Source organism: Panthera tigris, chromosome A1, assembly GCF_018350195.1.
Source record: "Panthera tigris isolate Pti1 chromosome A1, P.tigris_Pti1_mat1.1, whole genome shotgun sequence".
In the NCBI taxonomy this organism is placed as follows: domain Eukaryota; kingdom Metazoa; phylum Chordata; class Mammalia; order Carnivora; family Felidae; genus Panthera; species Panthera tigris.
Genome location: NC_056660.1, coordinates 143,117,960 through 143,134,577, shown reverse-complemented (window position 1 = coordinate 143,134,577; position 16,618 = coordinate 143,117,960). Strand labels below are relative to the sequence as shown.

General features: G+C 41.6%; 1 protein-coding gene across 1 annotated transcript in view; it reads right to left on the bottom strand.

The window, feature by feature from the left end:
* THBS4 (thrombospondin 4) overlaps positions 1–13,503 on the bottom strand; it is a 45,272-nt gene extending 31,769 nt beyond the window's left edge. The window contains exons 1-2 of the mRNA XM_007079980.2: positions 13,294–13,503; positions 7,156–7,359 (exon numbers count right to left, since the gene is read on the bottom strand). Of these exons, the coding sequence (XP_007080042.2) occupies positions 7,156–7,359; positions 13,294–13,381 (292 nt within the window). The 5' untranslated portion in view covers positions 13,382–13,503. The remainder of the gene's footprint in view (positions 1–7,155; positions 7,360–13,293) is intronic.
* Between the last annotated feature and the right edge of the window lie 3,115 nt (positions 13,504–16,618).

Below are 16,618 nucleotides of genomic sequence, written 5' to 3'. Positions count from 1 at the left end.
GATCCAGCTCAAATGCACCCGACTTCCCGAAGTCTTCCTTCTTCCCAATGGCTGGCAGCTGTCTTCATTCCTAGTCCTGTAACACTTTGTCGGGACTTTTCCAGCTGTACTTTTCCAGGACTCAGAGTCCAGTTTTGGCTCAGATACCTAATAGCTATGTGACCCTGGGCCTGTTAATTTTGCTAGGTGTCCATTTCTTAAACTATTAAATGCAGCTAAGAAGAGTCTTCCTTTCTATCTCTTTTGGTTTTCAGTGGTGGTCAAATAAGAAAATACAAAAACTACCAACTGCTATGCAAATGTAGGTATTAGTGTTATCTATTTGTATTTATTTCTTATCTTCACTACTAGAGCATAAAGTCTGGGGCCAGGATTCTAATTTTTATCAATTTTCTCACATACCATAGCATCTGAAAACGCAAAATACAGCTATTTATTGGATGAAAAATAGAGTATTCATGTATCCACTCTGATTTTTTTTTTAACCCACAATCTCTTAAACAACGTGAGGGGCAGTTTCTACTGGTTTATTTTTTTGTTTGTTTACAAATCCTTTCCTTCTAAACTTAGCATCTTTGTATCCCAGACAATTTGGGGCTTGATTTTATAGCTCCATTTACATGCCTGGCTACCCTCTTGACACAGAAACCACGTAACTTAGCCTGATTAAATACCATCTCCGCGACTGGCAAAAGAGCAAACCCAAGCAATGAAGATGTGAAATACTGCTTTCTTGGAAAAGAATTTTCAAAGGGTGCTTTTCGGAACAGTGGACTTGGTAGTCAAAAATATTATGATGTACTGAATGTCAGAGCAATGAAGTAGGGCGCCAGCTTTAAAGAACTGGAAATGATAATATTTTGTCTGCCTGGGCAAAAGAGTTCAGAGTGACCTGGCCCGCAGGCAGCAAACTCGTGAAGCCGTAGTCCGGGGCTTTCTGCTTTGCTTGGCAAATGGCTTTGCTCTTTGGCACTTTTAAATATTTGATGAAAGCCATTGCTGTCAACCTTTCCTCTTCTTTTAAAATAATTGCACATTAAAAAAAAAGTCTTCTTGTCATTAATGTCTCTTGTGATGGATATTCTTGTTTGCCTTTGCTTATTTATCTTCATGCCCTATACACTGAGTCTTTGTAACTTTAGTGCTTTGGAAATACATATAAAAGGTAAGCCGTCAAATTGCTTTTCCTGAAAGTACCCTGGGTGACTCCCAAGTGGGATGAATGCCGTGTGGAGGTTTTGAAATTTTCTTATAGCAGTTTGAACAAATGTAAAGTACACAGAGTACATGTATATACACACACACACACACCCTGCAAAGAAACCATCCAGTGAAAGGCAACACAGTAATTATATTAAACATCTGCAGAGGGCTTGATATTTTGAGAAGTTATGAGATTCCTCAAGTGTGCAACTGTCCGGTAGGTGACAAAAGCTGTTGAGTGCGCACGAAGTCCCAAGGTCATCTTATAGGAGGGAGTTCCAAAGCAATTCCTTAAGCACCCATGGAATCTTCTGGTCTTAGCAGAGTCACAGAATATGAACACTGTAAGTTATCTAGCTCAATATCCCATTTCACAAATCCCTTCAATAAAAGTTTAGCTTCTACCAGCACATTTCCAGGAACAAGGAACTAATTACTTTGTAGGGAAACCCATTTCACTTTTGGATTGCTCTCCAAGATTTTCCTAATACAGAACCAATATCTGTTGTTCCCTCTGACTTCCACCAATGAGTCCTAACTGTGCTCTTCTGAACTATAGACAGATTTAGTCTTATCCTGAATTCAAATGATATTCTTCAAATATTTTAAGGCAACTTTCATCTCTCTCATGTCTTCTATTTGGCTCCTTTATTTCTCCAGATCCTTTAACATTTTTATTTGTGATGTCATAAAAAATGAGGTCCAAAGGGCTGTTATTTTGGGGACTCTCCTCAAGGTAATCTCTGACTTGAGAGTGTCCTTGTGTCATGTGTCCTGAATGAGTACGGTGGGACTATTAGCTCCTTTAATCCAGCCACATGAATGCATTAATGAAGTCTAAAATTTAAGGAGATTTTTTTTAAATGATGACAGGTGATATGTATTTTTTTTTTTAATTTTTATTTTTAGAGAAAGCATGCAAGTGAGGGAGAAGGGTAGAGGAGGAGAATCCCAAGTAGGCTCCTTGCTCAGGGCAGAGCCTGAGATGGGGTTAGATCCCACAACCCTGGTATCATGACCTGAACTGAAATCAAGAGTCAGACACTCAACCAACTGAGTCACCCAGGCACCCCTTAAGAAGATTTAAAAAACTGTTGCATTACTGCATCTGCTAATTCATTCATTCATTCATTCATTCATTCATTCAGCAAACATTTCTAAACAACTACTAAGTGTCAGGCACTGTGCTCAACACTAGTTGGTTCTTAATGTTGACTAGACCTCTGAGGATAGTTCTCCCACAGCCTGTACTTTGGCAATTTACTTTTCACCCCTAGGTGATGGATTTACATTTATTATTGTTAAATTTCCTATGATTGTGGCATATGTGGCAGACTGGTAGGACCTTGTTAAACTTGATGATGGCATCCAACATGTTCAACGGTCTTCTCTAGCTATGTGCCATTTGCAGACATGATAAAATACTATTTATGCCTTCACCTAAGTCACTGATATGCTGACCGGTTCAATGCCCAAGACAGAGCCTTGTCAAAAACCACTAGATTTTCTGTAAAACAACTTACTAACCCCTAATAGTACTATTTATCTAGCTTATTCTTTTTTATACTCTCCAGAAATGTATAATGAGTGGCTTCAAAAAATTCTTTTCAGATATCAAGATACATTATGCTCACAGCATCTTTTTGATCTCTCAGCTTAGAAACTACTTTAAAAAAAGTTTGGCATGACTTATTTTTAGTGAACTCATTTTCTTTTAAATAATCCCAGCTCTTTCTTTTCCAGGTAATCCCAAGATACAAGAGTAGTAATATAATCCTCCAGGAGTTCGTCCTAAAGTTCACTAATATTCTTTCCATTTTCTATACATGACCATTTTAAAACCAAGCAATTCAAAGGCACCTCATAGGAATACAGTGAAGATCACAAGAGATAATGAGGTTTGAGCCTTTAGAACACTCTTGGGACACTGGATGGGCACATAAATATTATTATTAATGTTTGAGGCACCTCATTGTCCCCCTTCATTACTGGGTTCAAAATTCTAATTTTTTTAGTTGGGGGAGGGGCAGTGGAAGAGGGAGAATCTTAAGCAGACTCCATGGCCAGTGGAGAGCCCGATATGGGGCTCGATTTCAAAAACCATGAGATCACGACCTGAGCTGAAATCAAGAGTTGGACACCTAACCGACTAAGCCACCCAGGTGCCCCCAGAATTCTAGTTTTGAAACTCATCTAGCTCTCTTATACTGTGTTTCTCTTTAGCCCACAGACTTCTCTGTGAACCATTACTCTGAACTATTTGACATGTCCTATCTTAATGCTAAGGAGCTTGACTGTCTGCAGTTATTACTGCAAATTCTTGGGGTTCCCTTCATTTCCACAGCACCAAGTTGTTCTTTTAAAAAAAATTTTTGATGTTTATTTATCTTTGAGAGACAGATTGTGAGCAGGAGGAGGGCAGAGAGAGAGGGAGACACAAAATCCCAAGCAGGCTCCAGGCTCTGAGCTGTCAGCACAGAGCCCAACATGGGACTTGAACCTATGAACCGTGAGATCATGACCTAAGCCAAAGTCGGACATTAAACCGACCGAGCCACCCAGGCACCCCCTAAGTTGTTCTTCTGTGGCAAACAAACTAAGACTAAAGAAGCAGTTCTTATTGTTTTTTTCTGAAAGGTGAAGGTCTCATCAAGGCAAGCCAAGAGTTCACCAAATCCTCTCTGGAAGACACTCCCCTAAAAAAACAGAGATCTTTCTCTTCCTCTTCTTTCTACCTATCTTATAGAAGCATATGGAAGAACCTGAAATTTTTATTGAGCTCCACAGTCTATAAAAAGTATACTTATATAATTCAGCTTTTGCAATCAATCAACCCCACTGTAGAGACAGTAAACCAAGGCTAAGCACTTCAGAGACATATTCATGGGGACAGAGCTGTTAAGAGATTTAACTGTGACTCAAACTCAAAATCCTAACTGGAAGGTTGATTCTATGCCAGATACAAGAAAAATATCAACCAGATCTTCTGTACAGCCAGGTGATTTCTGTAGAACGCTTATTTCTACCAAGATTGTACCACCTGTATTACTAACAATCTGATAGATCATTTATATCAGAAATAGTCCATTTCCCTTATGTCCTCATCCAAATGGTCTTCAAAATTCATTAATGCATTTGAGCCAGAACTATTATGCGCCAGACATTGTATACTTCCAGAATTTTCACAACAGTATATATCTTCTTTAATAAACAAGGCTACTCTTCATAGCCTCCATTTATTCTGTTCACTTTGCTCATGAGCTACTTTATGTACAAGGCACTGTGCTAGAGGCTACAAAAGACACAAAGGTGAGTTCAGGGATGCTCAGTTCCTGCTTTGAGGGAGCTTACAACCTACTGGAGAGAAGAATTCAAGAACAAGGCAAACTAAGATTAGTACCTTCTGTAGAAATCGTAATAAAAGATGTCAGAAAGAATTTGAGAACGGTCTTGCATCTTTAGGATTTTGGTATCTGTATATGATGCAGGAAAGGTACCAGTGGGGAGCAAAGGACAAGAGTAAAAGGATAGAGAAGGACAGACAGCATGAGTGGGCCCAGGAAATGGTAACTAGTCCATCTAGCTCAAGCACAGGCTGCATGGAGGTTTGGAAGAAGGGCTAAATTGCAAAGGCTGGTTGCGAGATCATGCCACAGAAAGTTCTGACAGCTCAGCAGGGACATCTGTATCTTATTCAGTTTGGAATGGGAAGCTACTAAAGGTTTCTGCCATCCAGCCTAACTCCATCCAAGTTATGCTTATGAACGATAATGAGGTGGCCATGCAAAGGCTGACTTGTAGAAGCAGGGAGCTCATTGGCCAACTTGTGCTTCACATTCTTCACGCAATACACTTCACTTTACTGTAGGAGCTCATCTAGATCCCTAGACAGTGACTGGGGTTCACCTTCAAGGTAAATGATTCTCCTCGACCCTCCAGGTCAGGCCTGCACGGCCACTATCAAATACCTCGACAGGGAGTCACAATCACAACCCCGTCTCTTCCATGGAGCTGATGGACCCAGTCACTTCTCCTTCTTGTTCCAGTCTGAAGGCTACTGCTCCTTCACAGAACCTTCAGATTCACCGTGTTGGCAACTCTCTATACTTTTTTCTATTGCTCCAGTGAAAATTCTCTATGTCAAGTTCGTCCACTCTCCAAACTCTGGTATAAATTCCTCTTTGTTTTCCTTTAATTTTCATTTTCTAACAAAATCCAGAAAGGTGGAGAGGTGTTCATCCAACCTTGGGGTCTTCTCCTCTAACATGGAGATCAGCTGGTGTTTACAGCTGAATCACATGACTGCTGGTTGTTCAAAGGAAGCACTAAAAACATCCTTACCTCTCCATCTTGCTATCTGGTGTTACCTCTGCCCATATAGAATCAACAAAATCCGTTCTGGGGAATGTGCTGCCTTGTGTTTCCAGGCAACACAGATTTTCCACAATGGGCTCACGCATACTGGACAATTGTGAAATGGAGAGGGGAGATTCAGTGAGGATGAAAAGCTAGGAGCAGAGTTTTTCACTCCACAGAAGGCCCTTCTGTCACCAAGCTGAGACATGTCACCATGTCCCCAGACTCCCTTCGCTATTTGGGACCTCAACACAGCCCTTGACAGGCCCGAGGTACAGACAGAGAGAGCACATATGAGTGGGGAGGGAAGGGGCAGGGGGGTGGTTGGGACTTGACATAAAAGGAATTAAAAACCCATTCCTTCCTGCTTTTAACTCTGTAGTCCTATGAAAGCTAAGAATTAGGAATTTCTGTCAGCTCCTAATATCTGAAAATTAAATGTTCAATCACAATTAGAATCTGATAGAGAGTCTGAAGCACTTGAAGTAAAGCAAAGTGAAATAAATATAACATCTAGCCAGAAGGACCAGTCCCCCCCTTTTTTTATTAAAATCATGAGGCAGCAGGAACACGTATCTGTCACATTCCTCAATAAGCAGGAACAGGTGTTGTCCCCAGGGCATGGGTGGAGGGGAAGGAGATGAAAAAATAGTGACCTGTTTCTTTGAGAATCATTTCTTAGTATTTGTAGTAACTCACTGTGACAATGAAACATTTGACAGCAAAGCAACCAAACAGATGACAGACCTGTGTAAACTGGGATGAAACAGGTGGAAAAGAACGATGTTCATTTAGTTCTAGTGACTGAGGTATGTTCTCTGCATCAAGTCCAGGGAAGTTCTTGCAGAGCTTGGAGTTAGGTCTGCTAAGCCACATACTTCCGAGGGAACAGAAGAATGGTGTGGGTGGCTGTTAGAGGCTGAATGTTTGTGTCCCTTCTCCCCCCCCCCCCCCAAATTCAGATGTTGAAGCTCTAACCCCTCAGTGTGGTGGTATTAGGCAGTGGGCCTTTGGGAAGTAATTAGGTTTAAATTAGGTCATGAGGGTGGGACCCTCATGATGACATTAGTTTCCTTTTAAGGAAGGCAAGACAGAGAGCTTGCTCTCTTCACTGGCACACACTGAGGAGAGGCCATGGAAGGACATGGCAAGAAGGTGGCAGGACCCAGGCTTTCTCCATGAACAAGAGCTGCTGGCACCTTGATCTTGGACTTCTCAGCCTCCAGTACTGTCAGAAATAAATGTCTCTTGTTTGACCACCTCGTCTATGGTATTTGTTCTAACAGCTTGAACTAAGTCAGTGGCCTAATGGTCCTGGGTCCTGTCCCTTCCCAAACTGGACTCAGAATAACAGGAGGTGGGACAATGTCGAAGGGCATTTTGGCCACAAACAATTCTTCATCCTCTCTCCAAATTATCAACTCATCCTCCCCAGACAGGTCAATGAACAATCAGAAGAATTTTGTATTGAAAACTGACATGAATGTTGGATCAGTATAAAATTGGAGGAGGGAACCATCTCAAGGCAAGAAGATCCCAAAGGTTCAAATAGGAAAAGAAGATTCTTAGGAAAATGATTTCTGCAAATGTGCTTACCTTTGTTTAAGCGTCCCATCACAGTGAATTCAAAATATTTGCTGCCATCAATGGAAGAGTAAAGGCCCAAGATGGTGGATGAACTTTTAGAATGCAGCTTGAAGGTGGAGATCACATAGACCTCATTCAAGGTGGGATCTGTCAGGATTGGCTGCAGAACAGCTGGGTTCAGCCTCTGGCTGGAAGATGGGAGAAGGTCAAAGACTAGGGAGAATGGAGAGAAAGGGATAATCAGTGAAAGAAGTTTGGGACAAACATTTTTTTGAGGGGACACAATTTGACAGTAAGATATAACGTACATGAACACTGTTACCATTTACATTGCTAAACTCACCAGTTCTTCCTTATCATTCTTACAGTGGCTGGACATTTGAACCAGAAAAAATACAGCACAATCATCATCACTAGGTCATGAACTCCCAAGAGAAGACTAAATTTGCAAACCGTAAATCACATTTGGCCCAAGAAGTGGCTCTGAAAAAGCCCACTAGGAAAAGCACTAAAGGCTACAAGGGAGACAGGTGAGAGCATGCAAGTCATTGTTTCTCTTATGTCTCTAAGTAGTAAATGCCTGCCCTAGGGTTCTCATGCACGCCCTGGACCAGAGCTGACTGTAGTTTTCTGGTCAGTGATAAATGATACCAGGCATGCAGCAGAAAGAATGGATGTGGTGGGACACAGTGTGTCAGCAAACAATTTGCTGTCTCTGTGAGGCCCAAGTGTTCCCTTTGTGCATATATAGTTCTCCCATATTTCTCTGTTAAAAATCCTGATACATGGGTGCCTGGATGGCTCAGCCAGTAGAGTAGGAGACTCTTGGTGTCAGGGTTGTAAGTTCTAGCCCCAGGTTGGATGCATCTATCTCTATCTTTTCTTTCTTTCTTTCTTTCTTTCTTTCTTTCTTTCTTTCTTTCTTTCTTTTTTCTTTCTTTCTTTCTCTTTCTTTTTCTTTCTTTCTCTTTCTTGCTTTCTTTTTCTTTCTATCTATCTATCTAGAGATATAGATACATATACATATTTGTAATATTTTTGAGAGCTTTAAGAGTATACATCCAGAATTATTCAAAAGGCAAAGGCCAAATGGGTAATACTCACTAGAAGTTATTCAGTATTTTTGTTGGTTTATACTAATATTGTTTGAACAATTCCAAAGCTTACAGGAACTTCAGCCTCTAAAGCTGTTTTCTAGATACAATAATCTGGTTATGAAAAGGGTAATAGAATCCATAATTTATAAAAAGCTCTTACAAATTAATAAAATAAGCAATAGAAAAATGGACACAGCAGTCAGAGAAAGATAAGTATCATATGACTTCACTCATATGAGGACTTTAAGACACAGAACAGATGAACATAAGGGAAGGGAAGCCAAAATAATATAAAAACAGGGAGGGGGACAAAACAGAAGAGACACTTAAATATGGAGAACAAACAGAGGGTTACTGGAGGGGTTGTGGGAGGGGGGATGGGCTAAGTGGGTAAGGGACACTAAGGAATATACTCCTGAAATCATCGTTGCACTATATGCTAACTAACTTAGATGTAATTAAAAAAAATAAAAAGAAAAAAAAATTTTTAAAAACAGAAGGAAAATGGGCACAGAACATGAAAAAGCAATTTACAGACAATTTACAGAAAAAGAGTTACAATGGCAAATAAGTATTTTGTGTGTGTGTGTGTGTGTGTGTGTGTGTATACACATTACTGTATCTAGAAAAAAAGGTTTAGAGGCTGAAGTTCCTGCAGGATGTGGTATGTACACACACACACACACACACACACACACACACACACACACACACACACTGTTCATATGCTTAACTAATGATGAAGGAATTGCTAACTTGAACAATAAGGTATTTTTCTCACCATCTGACTGTAAAAACAATTAATACAATGATACCCAAAGATATCCAAAGAAAATGGGAGAAAATCTAACTGGAAGAGGTGGAAAACCAAAGCCTTGTTAGCATAGCACTTTTTAATGAAAACATCAACTGTCCTTAGCAGAGAAAGAAGGGCTTGACAGAGACCAAAGAGATTTTAGCCATCCAAGCCATCCTGTAGCACTACAACTGTTCAACAAATTATTGTTTATAATATCAAAACACTGGATGCAACTTAAGGGTCCTTTATTAGAGCGCTTGATAAATAAACTTTAGTCCCTCCCGAAAGTGGATTATTATCTATAAAAAATAGTAATGCAGCTGAATACTTACAGATATGGAAGATGTTCATGATATAAAGAATTGAAAAAATCATAAAACTATACATGTAACATGACCCCACTTGAAATATATATTTCCAAATGAAAACATTTGAAAGACAACACAACAGAACCTAACATGAATAGTACCTATCTCTGGGTCATATAATTATACATTTATTTCCTTTTTTTTGCTTATGCAATTTTTTATTTTTATTTTTACAATGAACAGGTGTTACTTTTGTAATAAGAAAAAAATAAATAAAAGTTATAAAACAAACAGGCAAAACCCTAAGTACTCAAGAATTTCTACTCTTTAAGAAACTATCTGTCTTTATACTGGATATGTATTCTTTCCCATGTACTTAAGGACCTTACAAAATAATGTGTTTAATATTAGAAATACTGGAAAGCAAAACATCTATTATGTTCCTTCTAGGACTTCGCTTCCCCCCACCCCCACCCAAACATGAAGACTATTGCCTACTGTACTTCAAAAAGGAAACAGAATTTTTTAATTTCCAGAGAATTGCAAGCTTTACATTTCCATCAGTAAGAACAAGGGAAAATGAGACAATATGTCTAAAAGTTCCATTCAGGACAAGCCATCTGCCAATGCGTGTTCAAGGTATGGGAACTGCATTCAACACTAAACTCTTGCTATTCTGGAGTCTTGCTTTCACTAGGATTATGCACATGATTTAGCTCAAGCTAAATTTACCCTATTTCAATCTTCAAGGCTCATCTAACCCATTGGCTTCACTCTCAAGAGGCAGAGTTGGGATTAGTTGGCAATGAGTTTGGAGAGTGTTTTGAAAAGGAAATGAGACACAATTTTCTATTAATGTTATTACATTTCATTAAAGTGCCACGATCTAAGCACAACCTTCTACTGTTAGAGGTGAAATTACTACTACGAATCAGTCCAACTACCACGGTATGACAATTGAATACATACCAATAAGACTAGCAAGGCAGCTCACAGGAGAAAGGATACAAATTATTATTCAGTTGAGCTGATGATGGTAAGACTAATTAATTCAATAAAACAATCTATCAGAAACTTAACTTAATCTGATAATCTACAGCAACTAAGTTAACCAGATAATTTAGGTAGTACAGCCTTATTCGGAGTCCTATGAAACAGGCAGCTCCAAGAAGCAGCAAAATCCAAACCTGCAGCACACCATGAGGCTGTGTGTTCACATGTCAGGAATTCATACAATACAAAATATTAACCCCTAAGTTTAAAACTGCCAAATCCTATGTACAATCAGAAACCTTTTGAATTGTTTTGAAAAGCTTCCTCTTTTTTTTTTAAGGTTCATTTATTTTTGAGTGGAGAAGGGACAGAGAGAATGAGAGAGACCGAGAATCAGAAGTGGGCTCCACGATGACAGCAGAGACCTGATGTGGGGCTTGAACTCACAAAGTTGAGATCATGACCTGAGCCAAAGTCGGACACTTAACCAACTGAGCCACCCAGGCACCCCGAAAAGCTTCCTTTCTAACATCAAAAAGCAAAGGCAGCAGAAGCAAAAGCAAACAAGTGGGACTCCATCAAACTAAAAAGCTTCTGAACAGCAAAAGAAACCATCAACAAAATGAAATGACAACCTACTGAATGACAGAAAATATTGACAAATCATATCTGATAAGGGGTTATTATACAAACTATATAAAGAACTCCTAGAACTCAATAGCAAAAAAAGAATCTGATTTTTAAGTGGGCGGAAGATCTGAACAGATATTTTTTTCCAAAGAAAACATAGAGATGAGCACTGGGTGTTGTAGGTAAGTGATGAATCATGGGAATCTACTCCTGAAACCAAGAGCACACCGTATACACTGTATGTTAGCTAACTTGACAATAAATTATATTAAAAAGACATACAAGTGGCCAACAGGCTCATGAGAAGATGTTCAACATCAGTAATCATCAGGGAAATTAAAACCACAATGAGTTATCACCTCACACCGGTTGGAATGGTTATTATCAAAGAGAAATACCAAGTGTTGGCAAGGATGTGGAGAAAAGGAAACTCTTGTGTACTGTTTGTGGGAATGTAAATTGGTGCAACCACTATGGAAAACAGTACGGAGGATCCTCAAAAAAACTAAAAATAGAACTACTTATGATCCAGCAATTCCACTTCTGGGTATTCATCCAAAAACCCTAAAAACACTACTTCAAAAAAAAAACATATATACATGTTCATGTTCACTGAACCATTAGGTACAATAGTCAAGATATGGAAACCATCAAGTGTCCATTAATAGATGAATAAAGAAGATGTGGTATATGTATATCATGGAAAATTATTTAACCTAGGAAAGGAATGAAATCTTGCCATTTGTGACAACATGGAGGGACCTTGAGGGCATTATGCTCAGTGAAATAAGTCAGACACAGAAAGACAGATACTGTATGATCTCATTTTCTATGCGGCAACTAAAACAACAAGCAGCCAAGCTCATATACAGTGAGCATACTGGTGGGGGGGGGGGTAGGGGTGGAGGCAAGGGTGAAAAGTGTCAAAGGGTACCAACTTCCAGTTATAAAACCAATAAGTCATGGGATTTCAAGTATAGCATGCTGATTATAGTTAATAATACAGTATTGCATATTTGAAAGTTGCTAAGAGAGAAAACCCCAAAAGTTTCCATTGCAGAAAATCATTTTTTTTGTAATGGCATATGGTGACAGATGTTAACTGGCTTTATTGTGGTGATCATTTCACAATGTATGCAATTTTGGAATCGTTATGTTTCATGTTCACCTGAAACTGATATATCCTTCTGTGCCAATTACACTTCAATTTTTTAAAAAAACTTTCTTACCTTCCTTGAAGAGAGGTCACAATGAATAAATAGACACTATAGTATTTCAAATATTTCAAGGCAAACTAAATGCAGTGTATTATTACCTACCCCCTGAAACCACTATTCTGGTTGCCTGGTCTGAAATCAAAAGGAGTTATTTGGTGACATGCAAAGTTTAAATGGGTTATTACTGCAATAGGAGAGGGAGGAATTGGAGACTTCCCTCAGAGGCATGCTTCACCCTGGGTTTGTGAGGAAGAACAACTTTCACTTCAACCTGTTGACTCCTTCCAGCTTTATTTCATGCCGCAGTAATAAGTCAACAGGTGAAGGTCATCACTGGATGGCCAGTTAGAGCCCTAACATCTTTTCTTGCTTAAGTAATTTCTTCCTTTTGACCTTTACAAAAAAAAAAAAAAAATCAGTTTAAACTTAAGTGCATTCTGCCCAATGGTCATTTTCACCCCATTTCACACAGAGGTTTGAAGATTATTCAGCTGTCTTTTCAAAGTATTTATCAAATTTTTACCTCTAGAAGAGAAACACCGACTTCTTGGTCCTTCCTGCTCTATTCATCTCAGGAATCAATAGATGATGCCGACTCCCAAAGATGGTTTTGGGGGCCAAAGAGCAGCAAAGAGCCAGTAGCCGGGCAAAGAGAGTAAAGCTGCGTGTGCCTTTCTCGGGAACTTCGCTCCCGCCGGGTGGGAGTTTAGGGGGCAAAAGCTTAGGGGATGGCCGGCCAGAGAGAACCGCTGGGGATACAACCTGGATTTCAGGATGTGTTAGAGGTCTAGCGAAGGGTGAGCTCTGAAATGAACTCCACTTCTTTGCATGGACTGAAAATAAGTTTCGAATCCCCTAAGATGTTGTTTAGGGAAGTGGTCTCATGGCTGGATAATGGTCTCTCAGAAAATTCTGTACTCTAATCGCCACTTCCAATCACAAAATGCTGGGACTCGGACCCCAGAGGGTCAGAGAAGTACCGACGGAGGCCCCGGGAACCAAGGGCCAAGCAGCGCGCGGAGCTGGTCCCTCCTGTCGTCCAAGCGGAGCGCGAAGGAGGAACCCGGGGCTCGTCGCCCCCGCCCCGGCGCGAGCCCACTTACCCTGGGGGGTGGCCTGGGCGCCGGCCCCTAGCCACGGCTGCAGGGCCAGGTGCAGCAGGAGGAAGGCGGCTCCGCGCGGGGCCAGCATATTGGCTCTTCCTGCAGCCGCGGACGCCCGCGAGCGAGGCGGCTTGGCCGTGCCTCGGTGTCCCCAGCTGCGCGCTGACCCTCCGTCGGGCCCCGCGGGCGGCGCAGGTGCAGGGTGCGCGGGGCGCGGCCTCCGGGGCTGCCGTCGGGGGCGGTGCAGAGCTGAGCGCACTAGGAGCTGCCTCCGCCGAGGGCGCCGGGCTCTTTATGGTCTGGCCGGCCGGAGCCGGGGGAGGGCCGAGGCCGGGGCGGCCCCCTTGGCGGGGAAGCCGGTTCGCCGGGAAGAGAGGGGGCGGCCGAGCGGGGAGTATGGGCGGCGGAGGGGACGGACTGCGTGTGGCGAGGGGAAGGAGACGCGGTCTAGCGGGACCTGGGCGGGCGAGGGTTCTTGGGAGAGAGCGGGGCAGCCAGGGCTGCTCTGGGCACACAGGACGGGGGAGAGATGAAGTGACCCTGTCCCCCCCCCCCCCCCCCCCACGTTTCCTCCTTCTGTTTTCTGAAAAGAACCGCGCTTGGAGAGGCTTTGTAACGCCCGTAGCCCGTCGTAGGTTCCCTTGAGAATGAACCCTGAAGACTCTCCTGCCTCCTAAAGCGGTCCAGACAGCAATTGGTTTCTTTTATTTCAAGCTTTTCTTGAGTGCCTCGGATGTTGAATATTTTTCCCATCAAGTTTTAAGACACGAACAGTGAACGTTTGAAAGTTTTGAGTTTTTAACGGAAATAAAACACATCTCAAGGAATCAATCCGGACAGAACCATTTATAGGAGGGCGGTTTATTTTCAGTCTGGTTTCCAAACATTCTTGCATGCCCACTTCTGTTGCGTCCTCCCAAAAGATTCCATGTGACAGTTTGAAGGTCTGGGAGCAGGGAGCATACCGAAAGAGAGGGAAGGAACATAAGGAATTCATCTCTCTCCTAAGCGAAGCCCCCTAGGATAATGCGGATTAACCAGAGGAAAAGATATTTCAGAACAATGGCAAAATGTTTCCCTGTTAGAGAATCTTGAGTAATGGAGAAGATCCAGCAAAGTATTTCTATCCCTGTCGTCATGTCTCAAAGAATGTCACTTGAAAGGTTAGTAAGCTATGTGCCACAAGCTGGAAGATGAACCCATCATCTTATTTTCAAGCTGTGCAAGAATAACCCTTCACCTATTATGATTCCAGCCATTGCTGGTAACCTGGAGATTTGCAAGCTATCTTAGGATATCGCTTCTCTTTGAGGTCTACCATAGTTCTGGGTTTTATTTAATGCCACATTACACTAACGCCACTCTATGGAATGGGGTACCGCTTCTCTACATATGAGAGTGCACTGTAGCGAAAAAGGGCATGTGTTTCCAGCAATGTAACGGTAAACCAATGAAATGACTGAAGAATGTTCAAATCTTCAAACTGTCCCCGACAGTGGCCTGGGTGAGAGCGGCCTCCAGGTTCCCAACTTCTGCTAGAAGCAGAACAGCTTTGCCTATTTATGTCTTCTACAATGGACTTACACAATAACTGTAGTTATTTGGAGGCAGATCTTAGTTTTTAGTCATCTTCATTTAGTCACCTTTGCTAGGTGACCCCAATTCTTAGGAGACGGCCAGCAAAATAGCTTGCCCAGGTAGACACACAATAAATTTTGCTTGAAACTGGATGACTACTAAGGGTAATGGATCAACAAGAGAACCAAGTGACTTTCTGCTAGCCCAGCATACTTAACAATCTAGTTTTGCTGCCAAAGAGCCTGGATGTTTATTAAACTATTCACTGGAGAATCTCACCCAGCTTTTTCTTTATGTCTTCCATAAGGGAGGAAGAGGAGGAACCAAGAGGAAAATCAATTATTTTTTATTATAATAAAATCCATTAAATTGGCTATGAAATCTATGATCAAGGAGGTGAAAAACTTAATCAGTTTCTTTTCTGTGCCACCTTATTAAAATATCTGTTGTTGCACTTATCACACTGGATTTTAATTTATCTTAATAACGCATTGTTGGGGGAGCCTGGGTGGCTCGGTCGGTTAAGTGTCCGACTTCGGCTTGCGTCATGATCTCACAGTTCATGGGTTCGAGCCCCATGTCGGGCTCTGTGCTGACAGCCCAGAGCCTGGAGCCTGCTTCAAATCTGTGTCTCCCTCTCTCTCTGCCCCTCCCCTGCTCTCACTCTGTCTCTCTGTCTTTCAAAAATAAATAAACATTACAAAAATAATAATGTATTGTTTATTTTACCCCAATATCAGACTATGAGCTCTCTAACACTCTTATTTATTTTTGTAGCCCCAATTGCAAGTATAGTGCCTAGCACCTACTGGTGAATAACTCACTGAACTGATTTTCCATCTTTCAGCAAAGTAGGTTATAAGAGGCTGTGATATGTTAGTAATCCATTTGTGAGAGAGGTTGCAAAAAACTGTCCCAGTTCTTTGTTCTTCCATCTACATATCTTTTGCCTTCCCACTATGATTCTCGGCTTGGTCATGTAACGTCCTTGGCCAATAGATTTTAGGAAATATGCCACATTCAGGAGCTTAAAAAGTATTTGTGTGATTGCACTTGCTTGCTTTTTCACGTCTACCTTTGCCATGATAGCATGGCTGTGCTAGCTTGTTGGAGGATGACAGACATGGAGCAGAGATGAGTCACCACAGTCATCCTAGGCAAAGCCACCTGAGATTAGCTGTCAGCTGACTCAGGTGAGTGAGCTCAGGCAAGATCAGCAGAGCTGTCTGCCGACTCCAGACATGCGAATAAACGTTTATTTTTGGAGGTCATTAAGATTTTAGGATTGTTATGTAACTGACATAGTAGCAGTTACAGTAGGTAACTGATATACTAGGTGTCCTTCCATTTGTAACTGTTTAACACAGAATATAACATTTTTTATGTTTGCTCACAGCTTTCAATGTCTGCCACTCCCCTCCCCCTCAGCCCCATATCTGAGCAAGCCTGGGTGCTCCCTCCTTTGGTGCTGGCAGGAAGTTCCACTGTGCAAGCCCTAGACTATAGCCAGGAACCCTCACCCCAGCCTCACACCCTAACCACCACGAAAATCCCCAAACCATCTCCTTTCCCTGCTCTCTGAAGCCATCTTCACACAAGCTTGGGAGCCCATCCTACTCTCGCCAGAAAGCCTCACTATGTGGGTGATAAACTTTTTCAAACCCTTTGGCTACATGCGTGGCAACATCATCAGTCTCAATATCCAAACCTCATTTTGGATGTGGGGATACCCATCTGCTCCTACTCC